This window comes from Terrapene carolina, unplaced genomic scaffold, assembly GCF_002925995.2.
Source record: "Terrapene carolina triunguis isolate 2854851 unplaced genomic scaffold, T_m_triunguis-2.0 Scaffold97, whole genome shotgun sequence".
Lineage (NCBI taxonomy): Eukaryota > Metazoa > Chordata > Testudines > Emydidae > Terrapene > Terrapene triunguis.
The window spans coordinates 4,281,742-4,294,417 of record NW_020664448.1 but is presented as its reverse complement, the minus strand read 5'-3'; the positions used below and the strand labels follow the sequence as shown (position 1 = coordinate 4,294,417).

The 12,676-nt window shown below is 48.4% G+C and overlaps 1 protein-coding gene across 1 annotated transcript in view; it reads right to left on the bottom strand.

The window, feature by feature from the left end:
• The window catches only part of MYO7A (myosin VIIA), a 92,267-nt gene that overhangs the window by 62,573 nt on the left and 17,018 nt on the right, over window positions 1–12,676 (bottom strand). Inside the window, exons 4-11 of the mRNA XM_026651583.1 lie at window positions 11,577–11,761; window positions 9,159–9,280; window positions 6,754–6,896; window positions 6,534–6,647; window positions 5,083–5,236; window positions 3,041–3,117; window positions 2,070–2,189; window positions 278–420 (exon numbers count right to left, since the gene is read on the bottom strand). Of these exons, the coding sequence (XP_026507368.1) occupies window positions 278–420; window positions 2,070–2,189; window positions 3,041–3,117; window positions 5,083–5,236; window positions 6,534–6,647; window positions 6,754–6,896; window positions 9,159–9,280; window positions 11,577–11,761 (1,058 nt within the window). The remainder of the gene's footprint in view (window positions 1–277; window positions 421–2,069; window positions 2,190–3,040; window positions 3,118–5,082; window positions 5,237–6,533; window positions 6,648–6,753; window positions 6,897–9,158; window positions 9,281–11,576; window positions 11,762–12,676) is intronic.

Sequence of the window (12,676 nt, the reverse complement as noted above, 5' to 3'; positions counted from 1 at the left end):
GGATCGATCCCGGAAGTGCTCGCCGTCGACGCCGGTACTCCAGCTCGGCGAGAGGAGTACGCGGCATCGACGGGGGAGCCTGCCTGCCGCGCCTGGGCCCGCGGTAAATTCGGATTAAGGTACTTCGAATTCAGCTACGTTATTAACGTAGCTGAATTTGCGTACCTTAGTCCGAAGTGGGGGGTTAGTGTGGACCAGGCCTAAGGTGGTTTAACTGCAGGCCCTAGGTGCAGGCAGCTGGAGACAGGGCTCTGCAATGCCGTCTCAGGATTTGTACCTGTTCACAGTGAAGTTCTCAAAGCCGAAGATATCGAGAAGACCAATGGACCTCCTGACACTCTGTAGTTCGTGGGAGGGAGGCCTGTAAATGGCAGCATTGATCTTCTCCACAATCCACACGAAAAGCCGCCCGTAGATTCCCTGAATCATCAAAGAGACGGAGCTCGGTGAGACATGGCTGTGGTTCACCCTGCTGGCCTGACACCTGTGGTGACATCCCCTCTCCAGTACAAGCCCCACAAACCGGACTTTCCCCCAAAGGACGCATTCCACTGCAAGGCGATTGCTTCAGAGTGGCAGCCATTTAACACAGAACCGGGGGCTGAAAGCTGCAAGTGCCCAGCTGGCAGCCCAGAAACATGCAGCTTGCAGGTTTATATTAAAGACAGCCCAGTGCAAAACCCCCGATCTGAATCCCCCCAGACTTCGGTGGGCTTGGCTCTGGGTGCAAACTGTGTGCTACAGGTCCAGCTCTCGTCTGCATTGCAAGATGCAATTTCTATCTGAGATCAAATGTTGAAATAGCCATTTATCCCAGGCTGCCGGCACTTCTAAACAATCCTCTTGCACTACTATCCACCACATGCAGATCAGTAGAGATGCGACATTGCTATGTAAGTAAAGAAAGTCCTCCCTCAGTAAGGCCCTGCACAGCAGCAGCCAGCCAGAGTTAACTGGTGCTGCCTCCGCGTTCCTGGGACTGCAGGCGTCAAAGCGGCATTACTTTGTGTCACATAATCCAAGATAGAACTTAGATAATATTTGTACTTCAAGTTCCAAGAGACACAGACAAGGTTTTCATCTCGAGGCCAAAAGACCAAAAACATCAAGACACTTGATCACGGCCTTGGATAGGCCAAGAGACAACTTACATTTGATCTTAGCTCATAGAGATGGGCCTGATCTAAAACCTCAGATCCAAATCCCCACAAACCTGGAGGAAGTTCCCATGTGGACGTGGAGACAGATCTGAACTTTGCAGGTTTGGGGGCATCCTCACTGCACACCAGTCAGGCAGTCCAAGGAACTGACCTGCTGTACCTGAGCCAGGCGCTAGGGGGTAGGGTAGGTCTGCGCTTGCCTTCGAGGATCAGGGCACTGTTTGTGTGGTACACCCTATGCTGTGATGCAAACAGCATACCTCCTTCACACCATAACACAAGCCTTCATTGCCCCCGAATCCACGTGGGCTGTGTCCTTTCTGATGCTACTGTAACACCTACACAGACCTCCTCACTGCATAGTATTTCTGTGCTGTCTGTCTTTCTTTAACTTACTGCTACAGATAAGCCTGAAGCATAACATTCAGCTCTGGGGACGACTGATGGCACTGGAGCCACTTTGTTTTACACCAGCTAAGGATCTGGCCTTGGGTTTGGGGCTGTTGCATTTCCTTGAAGTTCAGAAGAGCTCAGACTCATAGTGCTGGTTCAACCCATTACAGAGACAGACCCGAAGAGCTACATTTGGATGCTGCTTGAGTCCAGATGGGCTCAGGTCCAGATTTGAAACCTGAGGTTCTGGCTTAGGCCCATCTCAGTTCATGACATAGCCCTCTATGTGCTCCCCATAACTGGCACTAACACGGAGCCATAGACGGCAAGGCCAGACTGGGCCATTAGATCTAATCTGACCTCCTGCATAACGCAGGCCAGAGAATCCCACGCAGCGACTGATGCCCCGATTGAGATCAATAACTTCCTAGTGATGGAGAGTCTAAATCAGTTCGAAAACAGGCGGGTGTACGTTTTAAAAAGAAAACGCCAGAACGAGCGCACGTTGGGCGTTACCTTGACAAAAGCGTCCCTCACATCCAGCGCCTGCTCCATGCTGAGCGGGGTGGAGACGGTCTCTCCTCTCGTGATTATTGTGCGGCTAGTAAGGCAGTTCATCACATCCTGAGGGTCCACCTGAGCATGGAACAACAACATACAGCCGATTGATACAGAACACAGACAGCTCTTTGGAAAGACATGGTCTACTGGTCTGATTGCAGGGCTGGGAGCGAAGAACTCCTGAGTTCCAGTCTCAGCTTAAACACTGACTACCTCCACAGTCACTCCCTTGGGTGACTCACTCAACCTTTCTGCCTTGGTTTACCCAGCCACAGCCGGGGGCTAACATCCACTCATTTATGCCACAGAGGCTTTTGCAGGGATGGATTAGTCCATGTTTGTAAAGCCCTTTTAACCTGTGAAGTGCTACTGCACATTAGTGCAAGGTGTAACCGGAATGTGATGAGAGCACCTAGAACAACAAAACCACTTTTCCTGGGGTTTATAGGTCTGATCCTGCAAATACTTATACACCTGAGTAACTTTACAGCACCCTGTAGTCTCAATCTTGCCAGGGGCATGCTCAACCCTTGATGTAAATGAGAGCAGCCTCAGGGCTGCTCTAACCTATGCATCACACTCTAGGGGCCAGGAGCCCAGTGGTCGGAGCTACAAAAGGTGTGGGCCATTCCAGCAAGTATATGTCACCAGGGGAACCTCCTTACGCCTGGGGTTCTCCCCAGAGAGAGGTTTCAATCAGTGTGCACCCACTTTATGCTGCCAGAATAGGGTAAAGCAGCTGGATCACAAATGGCAATTAGGCTCTCTACGTCCTTCATGAGCAGAGACTGCTTCTACTTCTGTTCGCACCGCACCCTACACAATGAGTCCTGATTAGACCAGGGTCTCTGGGCGCTATCATAATATAAGGAATAAGCAATCCCAGGAAGAAACAAACAAGGTAATATGACAGAAGAGCAACTGACCTCCAGTAACGAAGCCGCAGTGATTAACGACGCAGAGCGAACAACCTCGCAGGCATCCAGGTTATCATACATCCGTGCTGCATGAGGAAAGTCACAGAGAAGACATGTGCAGAAGCTGCCTGTGTGGTCAGTCCCTTTTCATCTAGGTTACGGAGCGCTCCCTGCTAGGGCGTTCCATCTGACCCCTTCTGACTGCCACGCGCACCGTACACCCACGGTCAGTCTCAAAGGACAGACTAGATCAGAAGCTTGTAACGTATGGCTCAGCTGGGGACGGTGACGAGCTGCACCATCCCTCGGGGTGAGGAGGCCAAACTCCTCTTGTAGCTCCCGATGCAGGACCTTGCTGCTACACCCCTTCACCCTTCTGGGGTGAGGCTCATTTCCTAAGCTGCAATGGTCCCATTCCATGGCGCCCATGCAGAGGGAGGCAAGACCATGATCCCGCCTCTTCCCCACTGCCCAGAAGAGTAGGGAGGGGCTTCAGAAGTGCCTGACCTTTAAGAAAGTGGCACAAGGTAGGAGAAAGGCACCACCCCCGTCACACCCACATGCTAGCCGGGCACAACAGGGCCTTAAAAAAGGAGAGGAAAGATGGTCTGATAGTCAGCACATTAGCCTTGGGCTTAGTTAAAATCCCTGCTCTGACACAGACTTCCTATTGGCCCTAGGGCAAGTCACTTAGGCCCAGATTTTAAAGGCATTTAGGTGTGGTGGCGGGGCTCAGACTCTCAATGCCTAACTGATTTAGGAGCCTAAATCTCATTGTCAAAAGTGATTTAGGCACTCCAGTGAGTAAATCCCATTGACTGTCAGCGGGGTTTTGGCTCCTAAGTGCCTAAGTCACTTCTGAAAATAAGACAGAGGCGTTTTTGAAAGTGTTACCCTTAGTCTCTCTCTGCCTCAGTCCTTCATGTGGCAAATGGGATAACAGCACTGCCCTGCCTCAGAGGGGGTTCTGAGGATCAGTACACTAGGTCGGGGTGTCAAACGTATGACCCATGGGCCGGATCCAGCCAGACGAACAGTTTCATCCGGCCCGCCGACTCTCCAGGGATCTGTGGGCTTGTCTACGCAACCCCAGAGTCCTCACAACAGGGGTGTGATTTGTAGAGCGCACCAGCATGCTTCACTCTAACTGCCCCGTGTAGACCCTGCTAGTGTGCATTGATGTAGTCCTGTTTCAAACAGGACACTAAGGAACATTTAGTGCGTGCCAGCAGGTTCCACCCGGGGGAGATAGAGCACAACACACTGGTGCAATCTACAAATTACATGCTCATAGTCCAGACTCCAGCGTGGCAATCCAGCAGGACCTCACGCACAGGTTTAGAACCACATGGTAGCATTTAAGGGGCACTGGAGGGGCATACAATAAATGAAAGCAATTGCCAACATGGTTTATATTCATCCAATTCTATTTGAATCACTTCTGCTGAATGTGGCCCATGCCAAATGATAGGGTATTGGATCAGGCCAGCCATATGGAATGAGTTTGATACCCCTGATTAGAGATTGTAAGGTGGTCAGATACCATTATATTAAGGACCACAGATGTTCCTGGGGTAGGTAGCTAAATAGACTGCTCCAGGTTGATTTTCAGAGGTGCTGAACACTTGCTGCTCCCACTTACATCAAGCACAATTTGGGGAGCTCAGTATGTATGAAATTCAAGGTACACATTCAATTCCAGCGGCAAGCTCTTTGGGCAGAGACTCTGTCTTTAGGCAGTGTGGGCTAGTGGGCAGGGCACTAGCCTGGGAGTGAGGAGATCTGGGTTCTCTTCCTGGCTCTGACACTGACCTGCTGGGTGACCTTGGGCAAGTCACTTCCCCTCCCTGTGCCTCAGTTTCCCCATCTGTAAAACAGGGATAATGCTACTGACCTCCTTTGTAATGCACTTTGAGAGCAACAGATGAAAAATACTAAACAAGAGCTAGGTATTTTGGTTATCTCACTGGCTTTGGCACCTGGACAATGTATCAGCATCCGAGTTAGTTCAGCATTTAAAATAAATAAATATGCAACAATTTTCCACTTACCTTCATACCGCAAATTCCCCATATGCAATATGGCTGCCAGAAGCTTTGAGATCTCCCAGTTCTCAGTGTCGGTGAACATCAGGACTTTCATTGCAGAGCGAATGTTTGCATACTCCTTACTATCGTCTCTGCCATCACAGGTAGTGCAGTTACCCTGGGAAGGAAGGGCAGTGACACAGTGTATGCAGTGCATGCAGGAAGCAGCATAGGTACAGAAATCTGTAGCCATATTGTATACTGGGCCCTAGCATTTTCCCCACTAAAGTCAATTGAAAAAGAAATCTCATATTATGAGGTAAATCCTCAGTTCTCACTCAGCTAAGTTTCCGCTGAAGTCCATGGGCATTTTCTAAGCAATGAATGAATGAAAGCTGACTATGGACCTCTGGATTTGGCCCTACTGTAAGTATTCTACAAAAGTATTGTCCAAACAGACCTGCAACCACACCACTGCCATCCATCTATCCCTGTGTCTGACTGAGATCAGCATATGAATCATAGAATATCAGGGTTGGAAGGGACCTCAGGAGGTCATCTAGTCTAACTCCCTGCTCAAAGCAGGAGCAATCCCAAGGCAGATTTTTGCCCCAGATCCCTAAATGGCCCCCTCAAGGATTGAACTCACAACCCTGGGTTTAGCAGGCCAATGCTCCAACCACTGAGCTGTCCCTCCCCCCATGGATAGGGAAGGGCTGACCAACGTTAAACCCTAGCAAGATAGTGACAGAAGAAAACATGCCAGAAGTCTGGGACACATGGCCACAAATGGTCAAGACAGACTGCAGTACAGGAGTCCTCCCCTTCTGGACTCCTCACTGATGCTGGGCTGCAAGGAACACTTTCCACCATCTCCAACTGTTCACCCATGTTGATGATAACTTGATTATACATGCCTTTGCCACCTCCCACTTGGGTTATGGCGGTGAAATCTACTTGGGCTTGAAAGCATAGCCCTGAGAAATCTCCAGCTAGTGCAGACTGCAGCAGCACACCTCCTCAGAACTCAGATCACTGCATGCTCATCAGCCCTGGTCTCCACTCATTCCACTGCTTTCTGCTAGAACATCGCGTCACATTTAAGGTCTCGGCCCTCATTTCCAAATAAACGTTAAATGGTCTGGGCTGAGCATACCTAAAAACAGCACCTCAACCGTCCACTCCTCAGGAGAAATGGAAGTAGAGAAGCCCCGACATGCAGGAGACAGGACGCCTTCAGCGGCTAATCTAAGGCTGTGGGGCTCACTCCTGTAGGAGCAAAGAGCTACCACAGATCTCTAGGCTGGATCTCAAATTTGCAACAAATCTCAAAGCTCCCATGTGGGTCCCACACGGTTTCAGGTTAGGGAACATTTCTCGCAGCTCTGGTTGTAACTCCCTTATATACAGAGATAATCAGGAAAAGTCACAAGGCCCAAGCAGTGCTCCCCAAGATCTTGCTCTGCTGTTCTTACCATAGCGAGGTAGTTATAATCAGTGGCTTTCCCAAGACCCAGCTTCTTTTTCTGTTCTGGTGTCATTCCTTTCAGCATACAGTAAAATACATGGTAATTCCGCTCATCCTGGGCCTGGAGCAGAAGAGGAAGGAATCAGTTCTGCTAGGAGGATGAGCCTGCTGATAGCCAAAGAAAGGAAAGACCAATACACACCCCTGCCTTTTCTCAACTGCCTCACCTGTCTGCAGACTCGAGATTTCTCCAGCAGGTACTGCTCAATCTTTGCCCCTTCGATGGCTCCCCTCTTGTTGAAATGGATGTCGATGTATTTACCAAATCGGCTGGAGTTGTCATTACGAATCGTCTTCGCATTTCCAAAAGCTGTGAATAAGCAACACAATACGGCAGAGGTGAGATCTGTACCCAGACTCAGGAAGGAATCTGTTTTGTCTAGGGCAACAAAAACAAGACACAAAATGGAGCAAGGATGGCTCAGGGGATTGGTACCAGGTTGCACAGCCTTTCATCTGTGGGTCATAAATCCCAATCCAACCCAGGGCAGAGAAAATGGGGATGTTTATGGGGCACTCCTCCCAGAAGGGGGTTGCATAGGAGACAGTGTGAAGGAAGAGAATTTATCAGCTCAAGACAAGGGGGGTGATCTGAGCTAAGTGATGGGTGAGAGAGGTTATTTTGGCAGCAGCATTTTGGATAGACTTTAGTGGGGTAAGGTCAAAAGGGGGAGACTGCAAGCGGTGAGGTGGAGGAGGATAAGAACATGAGAATACGATTTGGCCTGTGGGACAGAAAGGAATGGTGGGTCATCCATGAACATGTGCAGCTGCTACACCAACCACCAGAGGGAGCCCATGTTCAACAAACAATACAAATCAGCACATTATAGAGATTAATTAATTCAGATATTAATTTAAGGAATATAGGCAGCAAACAAAGTGCCTCCTCCAGATCACAGCAAGATCTACAGTATATACATAGAAACCTGAATGGAAAATCACACTGATCTCAATGTCGGTTTTATTTCTACAACCATGAAAGAAAGGCTTTTTCTGAATTTTGGCTACAGATATCCCCATAAAAAGAGCACCTATTAAAATAATTTGTCATATGTCACGTTCGAGTGGGAGGTTAGCACAGAGCTCCACCACTTAGTCTAACAAGGGTAACTCCACAGGCGTTCCATCAAGTTCAGTCCTGGGTAGGCCGTTACAATAATGCTCTTTTTCTAACAGCTTCAAGCCTCTACTGTAACTGTAATTTCGGAAAGATAATTAGTTTAACCCACAAATTAAAGGCCCAATGCTGAATCTCCTAGACAGTCAAAACTCCCCTCTAAGTCTTATTACTTCATTCGATCAAGTCTGTTCCCACTGAAATAAGCCGTTGATCTTGTTATATGCCTGTCCACCAGGGTGCCTAGCACTGCTGGCAGGGCACCTGGCAGTGTTTTAGAATCTCAGTAACAGCGGGCCAGATTCTGGGACCCGTGCTCTGGTTTAGTAACAAACTCCTATTGACTCCTTTTGAAGTAAAGTACTATTGAGTAAGGACATTGGAATCTTGCCCAATGTTCTCAATGATGCCTGGGCAAGATTGTGAGTCCGTATTCATGGCAGTGAGCAGTTAACTCACAAAAGTAGTGCCAGACTATTCATGGGAGTCCCTGCTCACCTATGTAAATACGGGGCTGACAATGTGGCCTTCATTATGTCTTGAATCTTCCTTGAACTCGTTTGTTTTTTCCTCCTGCCTCATTCAGAATTCTGGCTCTCCACATTCATTCCACAGCAGCTTTCTAGAACCAGAAAGCTGTGTTATTGTACAAGCAGCTTAAAGTGTTCAAAACTGATCAAAGCACAAGGTGGGATTGCTATTATTGTTTTTTCTAATACAAAGCATTTGGTTCTGAGGCTTTGATCAAATTAAACGCAGGCTCATGTTAACCAGTGAGCGAAACCAATGGAAGGTGCTGTACGGAATCGTTACCAAGCAAAACCTTCACAGCTGTTAGCTGAGCAGAGTGTCTACGTCATGATGGTGACAGATTTTAAGAAGAGCACACCGTGCCCATTTCTGCACCAGAAGAAGCACACAAATAACCCCCTTTATTTGTTTTCAAAACGGTACGAATTTTGACTATATTTCATTTAGGAAAATTTTTTGGAAAAAAAAAACATTTTGAAAATGTTGACCCTTTCGATTTTCTGTTTCAAAACTGCTTTTTGTTTAGAAGTTTATTTATTTTATATATTTTTATATGAACATTTTTTTAAAAGAAAAAAGGGTTGAAATCAAAACGAAAAGCTGTGAATTTATCAAAACAAAATGTTTTGATTGACCTGAAATGACATTTTCATGGAATTTCAGTTAGTAAAAATTTCAGCGTTTTGGCATTTTGTTCCAACTGGGGAGGAGAAAAATGCTGAAATCTTTTTTTTTTTTTTTTCACAAGATGGAAAATCTATTTTCTGACCAGCTCTAGGGTTGAGCTCTTTTAAAAGTCCGATCCCAGTGGCGGGTGTTGAGCTCATGCAATTCTGGCTCTTGCTATAAAGCAATTATTGGGAATGCAGTTTAATTTTAGCAGAAGTGTTTCCCTCCACCCACCGTCTTTTCAAGGCTCACCTTCTAAAATGGGGTTTGCCTCCAGCACCTGCTGCTCAATCCAGGAATGCTGCCCGCTGATAGCAGCCAGGAACTGCAGGATCAGTTTAGTGCTCTCCGTCTTCCCTGCACCAGACTCGCCACTGTACAAGTTGAAAGGAATGCACGTGAGTAAATGCCCTGTCTCACCACTGCCAGAGCCCTGGCTCTGCATTCAAACAAACAGGCTGGAAATCTTGAGGCATGTGTTTCTAGTACAGGTGGACTCTACATTTGGATTTCAAACACCCTAAACTTACATGTATTCACAGATTCCTAGATTCCAAGACCAGAGGGAACCACAATGACCTCCTGTCTAATACTGGCCATAGAACACCCTCAAAGTAATTCATATTTGGAACTGGGGATTTTGTATGGCCTATCACAGGGATAGGAATCAACTGCAAGCTTAGGATCCAGATTTGATTTTGGATCAGGAGCGCCACCCAAAGTTCTATGGGGCCTGTATGTTAAGTTTGGGGTCAGGCCCATGCCCAGTTTGAACACCGTCGATAAGTAAGGCTAGGATTCTGTCACAGGTATTTTTAGTAAAAGTCGGGGACAGTAAACAAAAATTCACAGAAGCCTCTGACCTGTTCCTGAGCAGGGACAGAGAGCGCTGCTGAGGCGTGTATCTACTCCAGCCCCGTTGCTGCTCCTGTGGCAGGGGCTGATCCAACCCCAGCTGCTGCTCCGGCAGCCCCAGGGCTGGGCTGGCTGCCGGTCAGCTGTTCTGGTGGGCCCTGCTCCGGCAGCCCCTGCTCCGGCGGCCCCTGGACTGACAGCTGCTCCAGCCCTGCCCCAGAAGACATCCCAGAAAGTCAGGGAACTCATGACCTCCGTGACAGAATTATAGCCTCATCGATAAGCAAATTCAGTCCAGCATTATAGCCTGCTGAGAGTGTAAACATCAAGACGACAGAGGAATCAGTTTGGATCAGAGAAACTTGCTTGTGTTCAGAGGACAGCTGGTTGGCCAAGTGAAGCAAGTTCTCTGTCTTGTTTCAAGCTGCCGAACTGCATTAAGAGACAGCTACGAATACACTCTGTACGTCTAAAACATTACAATTCCACGGAAGCCATTTTTATAGCTGCCATGGGGCTCTGATGCTATTGCAGACAATCCCTTTGAGCGTAAATAGGAGGGGAGGGGATCTGTGGGGAGAAGGAGGGGAGATTGTCGGCCTGACCATCTCTCTATTGAGATCAGGTCCACATTGCAAAAGAGTTTCACGACACCTGATGGAGGGCTTGATTCTGCCACTCTAATTCATACTGGGCAGTGTCTTACAGTGCTGGTAGTCCCACGGATTTCAGCCGACCTACTCGGGAGCAAGGTACTGCTCCAAAGCAGGTGCTTAGACAGCTTAGCTATGGAGTAAGTTATGGCTGGAGGCAGGAATTTCTGGGTGTAATTAATTCTATGGCCTGTGTTATGCGGGAGGTCAGACTGGGAGAAGATAATGGGCCTTTCTGGTCTTCAAAGCTATAGATCTCTGCATGTATAGTCACCCTAGGAATAATGGGATGAAATTAAAGAGAAAGTTTAAGGTGGATATCAGAGAAAGCATCCTGAGATTCACCTTGATTAGCCTGTGGAATAATTACCAAAGGAAGTGGTAGAAGGCCTATCACTTGGAATGTTAAAAACAAGGCTTGACCGACCCTGCATGGGGAGAGATATGGACTGAATGTTCTAATAGGCCTTTTCCATCCTTAACGTCTGTGACTGAACACAATTACTTAACCAATTAGCCTCAGCAAAGAGGCCAAGTCACAGGGATGTCTTGTGCAACTCCCAGCTTGGCAAGACAGACGCGTGCTAGCTTTGATTGCGCTAAGATGCTAAAAATAGAAATATAGCCATGGTGGAGCGGTGGTGAGCTGGGCTAGCCACCCAAGTAAGTACCTAGGGCCCTGGGCAGGAATGTGACTAGCCCATCCTGCTGCTCATGCTGCAGTAGCCACACTTCTGTTGTTAGTGGGATAGCTCAATCAAAGCTAGAGGACGCACATCTACCCGAACTGGAAATTACGCCTCCAGCTCCAGCATAGATGCACCCAATGACTCATGCGTCTGACGAAGTGGGTATTCACCCACGAAAGCTTATGCTGCAATACGTCTGTTAGTCTATAAGGTGCCATAGGACTCTTTGTCCCATAGACTCTGAACTTCCTGTACACCCCTCCAGGAGGGGCCATACTAACAGGCTGGTGCGGGGAAGCTGACACTGCCACTGCCTATGCTGTGCTGTTTGGCTAAATGTTCTTTGGACTTTAGCCTTCAGTGCGGTCTACCTTGCACTTTTCACAAGCAATCAAGGTATGCGTGCTCAGCACCTTTGGCAGGATGGAATCCTCATTCAGGACCCGTGCTGGGCCTGACATTCACAAACCCACCTTATGATGCAACACTGGTCCCTGTTGTTGCGTTGCATGTTGTAGTAGCAGTTGTCAGCTATTGCGAAGATGTGGGGGGGCATCTCCCCAATCTTTTTGTTGGTGTACAGCCGTATCTGCTCTGGGGAGTAGATAGGTAACAGCTGGTAGGGGTTCACTGCCACCAATATCGAACCTGTATACGTCTAGAGGAGAAGCACAAAGAGGTTTATCGGGACAAGGCGCCCCACCCGAGCAGCTTTGACACCCAGGACCAAAGGCAAAGGCAAAACAAGACCGGGATTTTCAACAGCCACCGGAAAGGCGCTGCTCATTTCAAAAAGCCATTTGCAGGGTGAATTCTGGAGTCAAAATGAAGCAAAAGCCCCAACTGTGCAAATCAACACAAACCAACCCAAAACTCCGAGCCAGATTTCAATCACTGTGAAGTTTAGATCCGGGTTTTCAACATGGGACCATCTCTGCAACAAACATGGTCAGAGCCACCAGAGACCCACATCTGTCAGGTGCATTACGAGGGACCACTGCCTGGACTGCCCAAATAATACAGTTGTTTGCAGTGTTGTTGTAGCCCTGACAAACAGCCCAAATAATAAAGGTATGTCACAGAAAAGGCCTTTGATCCATCTCTACCACAGATCACTCAGGAGCCTGGAGCTGGGCTGTGATATTGGACAGCTACTCTCTGGGGACCTTTGTCACCTTCCTACGACCCTCCTTTTGTGATACTCCTTTGGAGATGTCATGGAGGAGGAAGAGGGTGCAAGCAGCCCCTCCCTCTGCACAGTCACGCTGATAGCAGCCTTCATTTGGCAGGAGGTGCTGGGGAAGTCAAACAGGGGGGACATGGTAGCATGGCTGGCAAAGCTAGTGGCCCCAAAAGAGGAGTGTCTGGGGGCAAGGATCCCACAGGCTCACTCCCTGTTTGTGCTGGTGACTCCAGGCAACACTGCAGACAGATTGCAGCTCATTAAAGGCTGCCGCTTCTCACCACGTTCCCCCTTAGTGCCTCGGGAGAGTATAATTACAAGGGCATAATGCCTCTAGACAGCCCTATTCAAGGTGCATCTTCTTTCTCCCCCTCCATGCACCATGGCCCC